This window comes from Ruditapes philippinarum, unplaced genomic scaffold, assembly GCF_026571515.1.
Source record: "Ruditapes philippinarum isolate M1 unplaced genomic scaffold, ASM2657151v2 ctg12188_1_1_1_1, whole genome shotgun sequence".
In the NCBI taxonomy this organism is placed as follows: Eukaryota; Metazoa; Mollusca; class Bivalvia; order Venerida; family Veneridae; genus Ruditapes; species Ruditapes philippinarum.
Genome location: NW_026860916.1, coordinates 21,022 through 28,107, shown reverse-complemented (window position 1 = coordinate 28,107; position 7,086 = coordinate 21,022). Strand labels below are relative to the sequence as shown.

The window sequence follows — 7,086 nt, the reverse complement described above, 5'->3', positions numbered from 1 at the left end:
TTGTTGTTGCTGTTCTTTTAATGTATAATTATAGGAGTGTATATGAGTTGCCATACAATAAATTATATATAACGGGTCCAAAAAATCGTTCATAGTTAGCCTCGCATTTTTTTTGGCACGAGGTTTATACACATTAGCCGAGCTTTAACCGCGCTTCACCTCTTTTTTAATCTTCTGATGTAAGGATGCCCTTGTGCAACATTGTACATGTATATTTATAATAATGTTGATAATATGCTCCTTGTTGATATTTGCTTTTCATGTTGTTTTATTAAATTTACGATCGTTTCAGGGGGATGTCCGATTCCAAACTGCGCTACCTGTGTCGGAAATAACACTTGCACCGACTGTAAAGAAGGTTTTTTCGGTCCATTATGTAGTCACAAATGTCCTGCCAAATGCCTTAAATGTTCCTCTGCGGATAAATGTGTCTCCTGCAAATATGGTTGGTCAGGGATCATTTGTCAGACAAAATGTAGTCAGAATTGCGTGCGATATAACCGTTCCATTTCTGGCCAATTTCAACATATACATTTGGCTATGGGAGAAGACGTTTGGTGCTTGGAAGACGGTACATGCAAAGACGGATGTATTGTTGGGAAATACGGAGCAAAGTGCAATAAAGACTGTCCTAACAAAGACCGTTGCCTGGCTTGTTCCCAATTGACTGGCCACTGCATAAAATGTACAAATGGTACGTACGGCAAAACAAGCCATTGTGACAAAAGCTGCGGTCATTGCAAGACAGGAAGCAAAAGCGAGATCGAATGTAGTATTCTCACTGGCAACTGTACACATGGGTGCATTAGTGGGTATTATTCTCCAAAATGTGACAAAAAATGTGGACATTGCATGCCCAATCCTGATAAATGTAATTTGTTAACTGGATTTTGTGAAAATGGTTGTGTTGACGGTTATTTTGGTCAACGTTGTGATGACACATGTGGACATTGTCAACCAAACCCTGACGGTACTTTGAAATGCGACAGAGACACTGGGGAATGTCAAAGTTGTGTAAGCGGTTATTATGGCCAGGGCTGCAATCAAAAATGTAAAAGAACCTGTTCCGATTCTATTACCAATCAAGTAAGGTGCGATAAGTCATCTGGAAATTGTACGTTTGGCTGTACTCCCGGTTTCTATGGCAATAACTGTGAGAAAATATGCAGTAACACATGCAAAGATAATTTATGTACCACAAAAGATGGGCATTGCCAGAAAGGTTGTATTTCTGATTGGTATGGTGAATTCTGTAATGAACGGTGTAACATTAATTGTATAAATAGTTCTTGTACACAAAAAGTCGGATACTGCAAAACAGGCTGCAAATCTGGTTGGTATGGTGACACTTGTAATAAAACATGTAGCATCAACTGTAGAAATAGTTCTTGTGCACAAACACTGGGACATTGTGACAATGGCTGTATCCTTGGAAAGCATGGTAATACGTGTAATAACGTTTGCAGTTTAACTTGTTCCAATACGTCATGTGATCAATACTCGGGAAATTGTGACAAAGGATGCCGTCATGAATGGTTCGGAATTAAATGTGAAAATAAATGCAGCAGCTCATGTTTAAACACTTCTTGTGACCAGTATTCCGGATTGTGTAACGAGGGATGCATTCCTAAATATTATGGTGACATTTGCGAACTCAGTTGTCCTGAACATTGCAAAGAAGATGTCTGTGACCGTCAGATAGCTAGTTGTTTACTGGGGTGCAAACAAGGATACAGAGGCGTCTTTTGTGATGAAAGTACCGGTATATACACAGTTTTTATGAATCATACTCTTTATTCGTCTAGCACTTAATCTGATATAAAAGTAATAAATGGTCGCTCTAAAAACATTATGTTATATCGTAATGTGAAGTTTTTTTTTTTATGTATGCCTATATAATTAGACTTGGGAGGATTCTAAAACCTTTGTTCAGTTCGGTTACACGATTGAGATTAATTACAGATGCTTGTAAAATTTATATAAAAATGTATTTTATTTAGTCTCAGTTTGAAGGAATGTGCATTAAATTGCCACCAAGACAGTAATGGTCTAAGTGGCCATTAAGATGATACAGCTTTTAGTCATTTAACTTTTGTCCATCCATTCAATAGAATAAATAAAAGCATAGTTGGGCATCAGATCGTTTAGGGGTCTCTCCCGCAAAAGAGCTCTTCATTGGTTTCTATTATAATCATTAAGGAACTTTTAAACCTGTTAAAACGTGTGTCATATTATTCATTATTATTTCAGCTTTAGAACAGAATTGTTCCAATCAGTTTGTTATTGGGTTCACTGGTGGTCTAATAGGATTTGCGATAACATTTGTATTGTTCCTTGTGCGATGGCTAGCTAAAAGGTACTGTATCTGTTTAGTGGACTCGGTGATTCGCTTCTGAGATAAATTGAATTATGAGATAATTGTTATAGTTTCACATTCATGTAGATAATAGATATTATTCCGTTATTCACTGTCTGTCTAACACAGAATATATACTGATTTCAGTCTAGTTCTGAAAAGGCGTCGTTATGCAGAGCTCGATATGTCTACAAGAGAAAATGTATTACCTATCTATGAAGAAATCCCTGAAAATATTGGTAAAACCTTCAAGTTGTTTTGTTTTCATAATATTAACAATTCAACTTCTTAAAAAATATGTCTTCACACTTGTTTTATTTTGTTGCCGATTGATTGTAATATTAATTTTTATAACAGTGAATGCAATAGAATATGAAAAACAACACATTAATTCTAACATGCATAAAAGAAATTTAAAGAGATTCAATTGCATCAATTATCTTGTATTGTGATAATTTTCATTTTTGCTTGATTTTAAAATATATACACTTTTTAGAAAGATCAGAACAACGAGAAACTGCTGCCAGCCATTTCTACGCGGAAGTTGCTCCTCTTCAACGTATAACACAGGTATCCGATACTAGTACACAGTGCAACTACGAGGTCCCGGTAAAACAAATAAATGAAACATCCATGGAGGGAGCACTTACCCACTCAAAGGCCCTTGGAATAGATTTGACGATGCGTGACAATATGATCATGACTGTCGAAAATTCAATTCTCATGTCAAATAATTCTGATGAAGATAAAAACCAATCAATTTTGAATACGTCCGGAAAATATTATGAAATCTCTGACATTTCAAACAATCAATTACACGGGCTCAATGTCACTGATAAGCCGGCTCATCACATTTGTGATTACCCCTCTTTTGTTACAGAAACTTTTTGTGGAATAGGCCTTGGAATCAAAGCAATAAGTTTTGATCAGTTGGAATATGGTTTCAACAAGTCGAGTCAAGATTCAGACATCTGTAAGGACAGAAAGCGTCCGCATTCTGACTCAGAAAGAATATTATCTGGCGAAAGACGCAAGTTTACAACACTGACAATAGGGAAAATAATTAAAGATAAGAAGTACAATGACATATCACCTCCTAAGAAGCCCAAAGACACAAACGAATTGAATGGAAATTATGTGAATATGAATTTAGATAATGATATAAAATCTGTATTAGATCAGAATATTTCTCTTGGTCAACTTTTGACTGAAAAAGTCAATCACCAAAGGCCAAATACAAGATCAACAATGACGAAAACTGATGAACAGAAATCATTCACAAGCCCATGCAACTCTTATGTCGACATGGGATCGTTCCCAATTAAATGCACCAAAGAAATTAAGAACGATAATGACAATGAAAGTGTTAATTATTTACACCCGACCATCTAGATAAAATAATCAAGAGATGCAAAGAAATTTAGTGTTAAGAAACTTATATGCAGTGATAGAATTTTGTAAACATTCAAACCTTATTAAGTCGAGGGTTGTAACTTATCGTAAGCCATATTTTTTATACAGTATATTAAATCTATGTATATGTATATCACATGTACATGTATATCATGTATATTCATCTATACTAAATTGTCCTTTCTTCTTGGCTGATCTATGATTGAGTGGTAGTATCACCAATGTCACTTTCTGACGTGCGATGAGTACCTCCCTTCTATATATATGATTGGTTACAATAGCTTCCTTTACATTAAGTAAATGAATCGGTTTATAATATATAATATATTCCTAACCCTCCTTATTCGCATGATCTTGCCCCTTGTGACTTTTTCCAATTTCCGGGGCTCAAAAAACAACAACAACAAAAAAACACCTTGCTTCGGCTGTTTTCCAGTGTCTGAACAGTATACCTCGAAAAGATTATGAAAACGTATTTAAAAATTGGATTAAAAGACTAAAACTTTCTATATGACACGGTGGTGAGTATTTTGAAGGATTGGGATAACCATTTTGGCTCTGTTTAAGTACTTCTGAAAATTGACCTAGATGCATTCATATTTGAACACCCCTCGTAAATCCCATAGATGGCTAACTTTTTAGATTGCGCTAAAGACCCGTGATCCGGCATATCTAGCTCGAGGGTAACTGTTTACGGCGGTAACAATGCTTTCTTTATTTTTCTTTTCAGATAATGCCTTTGTAAGTGCTCCGTTTGATCGATGTAATAATTTTAGATTGAATGTTGTTAGGCTTTTTGACCACAGTGCAGTTGTTTTAGGTCACTATACTTCATGTAGTTTTAAAAGCCGTTATGACAGTACATTGTATTTACTGTTAACTGTCTATTGTATTAATTTGATGACATTTTGCTGGAAATGTAAGACAAGTAAAGTTTAGACACTAAATGGTTCATTGTGTCAATATAAAATATTATGTATAAACCGAGTGCACCGGGTGACGTTTCTATGACAACGTGTTGCATTCGTTATGATCATTGTTATTAAGGTAAATATTTTTCCAGACAATATTTTATAAGGTAAGTATGTAGTTTTGTAACGGTGAATTATAAGTTAAAATATCTTTAAGATAGGTAATAATAATAATAATAATAATAATAATAATAATAATAGCATCCATAGTCTTTGAACCTTTCAGTTAACCCGCTTATAATGAATGCAAATAAGACATAAAACTATTATAACCTTAACATTTTATTTAATATGTCAATACAGACATAGCATGGCCCTTTTCGGCCATCTTATAAAGGCAAATGTATATTTATATTAAGATCAACTATAGAAGTAGACTATAGTTGCCGTATAATAACGCATTTAGTTAATAGTTCAATTCTCGGGTTTGCTGTCATTTGTAAATTTGTAAGATCACACATTGTTTTTCTTTGTCAATTGTCATTACATGCATGACTAGCGCCCGTTTGTATATTCTTAATTTGCATTATTCGTTTGGTTTTGTTTTTGTGTAACCTTGTATTAAGTCAGTAAGTAAGCCTATTTCATTGAAAAATTCAATACGCCCGAAGTCCTTCAGGACATATTATGGTATGATGTTGCCCTTCCGTCCGTCTGTCCGTCCGTAAACAATGAATGTCCGCATCATATCTTGAGGACTCCTTTGGTTGTATATATATATTTGGTATGGAAGTATGTTTTATAAAAACTCAGCTCAAGTTCTATTTTCCCTACAAGCAACTCATTTTTAATATATGCGCGTTATTAAACAATTTTAGGTGGAAATTATTGGTTTCTTGGATTCTGCAGAATAACTTTTGAAAGACTTGGTAATTGCTTTTATATTTTGCATGTCAAAACACTTGCCAAGGCCCAGTTTCGCGGCAATCAACTCATTATCAATAGAGTTATGTCCCCCTTTAAAGCAGCACGCCTCTAGATTCATGTTAATTTTCATGAAAATAAAATATTGTGAGGTGAACAAATAAAGTAATTTACATATTGCAATCGGCACTTACAATCCAAGAAAATTACAAAAAAGTCGTCAAATATGAAAAGACAGCTCTTACTGCGTGAGTAACGCAGAAGAAATATGGTAATAGAATACTGAAAAAAATATCTTAAACCGCACATCACATGAAAAATATAACTTGAATCTTGAATGTTTTTACCTTTATTAAAATTTTAGTACATTTTTCTCAATATTGATTTTCTTGAAATATTTTTGCTCTTCTGGAGGCGTAATATGTAAATCAAATGTCTATTTCGTTTGCGAAATGAAGTTCTTTTCGCATTCTTTTACAGCCCGGTAAATAAATGCGCATTCAGTTATAGCAAATGTGTTGATAACGGATCGTAAATGTGGATGGTTGTATGAATATAATAAATCGAAAAAAGGGAGGGGGAATGTTATCCTTGAAGTTTTTTTTTATTTAATGTATAGTAAATATTTAGTTAATTTAAATACTGTAGTAAAAATATTGATTATTACGCCGCGCATGCTATGTAATTACGCGTAATTACCAGGTCCTTTCATTGCCCCGATATGTGCTTGTATGCCTGCAAGCAAAAGTACAAATTACTGAGGACAAGACATGTTTAGAAAATACGAATAATCATCACTAATGAATGTATGTATCCGTATTTGTTTAAAAGTCTATAAACAAGCGATTCATGTAAAAACAGTTATTTGCACACATTTCAAAATCTCGTTTATAGAAAAATCTACACAGTAGTGGTGACGGAAGTTATTGACATAATTATTTATGTTGATTTTTTTTCTAACGTATATTGCAAATTTCTTGTATTGGTTTAACTTAAAAATTTCAGCATTTTAAAACGAACGTGCAGTCAAAATGAATGTAACTGTATGTAAACAACATGTTTACCACTTGACATTTCGGCTCCACATCAAGATTTGTTTACTCCGAGTACATCTCGACGCTTAAATTTGAAATCACCTGATTATTTGAAAATTGAAATAACGGTTTTATTTCCCTTAACAATTGTCATTCTTTTTTGCACTAATTCCTTGAAATAGGTATATGAATTATTTAGTTATGGAGAGAAAGAGAACTCAGAGGAGTTAACATTTTTCCTGGACATGAATAAGCGGACGGACGAATTCCTTGTCATATACATTTGATTTTTGTCTCATTGTGATATATGTAGTTTTATATATATTATATATTTCTTCCTTGTATATACATTGAATTTTACATCTGTCAAACAAAGGATAAACTAAGAAACAGAAAAAAAGTTCATAAACAGCAATTAAGGATCTACCAATAACACAAATACTTTGAG

At 33.8% G+C, this 7,086-nt stretch overlaps 1 protein-coding gene across 1 annotated transcript; it reads left to right on the top strand.

Moving 5' to 3' along the window:
- Positions 1 to 294: 294 nt before the first annotated feature.
- LOC132713918 (multiple epidermal growth factor-like domains protein 11) lies at positions 295 to 3,864 on the top strand. The gene is made up of 4 exons (XM_060696625.1): positions 295 to 1,756; positions 2,251 to 2,356; positions 2,504 to 2,595; positions 2,853 to 3,864. The coding sequence occupies exons 1-4, from the start codon at positions 541 to 543 to the stop codon at positions 3,746 to 3,748; spliced, it is 2,310 nt and encodes a 769-aa protein (XP_060552608.1). The 5' UTR covers positions 295 to 540; the 3' UTR covers positions 3,749 to 3,864.
- The last annotated feature ends 3,222 nt before the right edge of the window (positions 3,865 to 7,086 follow it).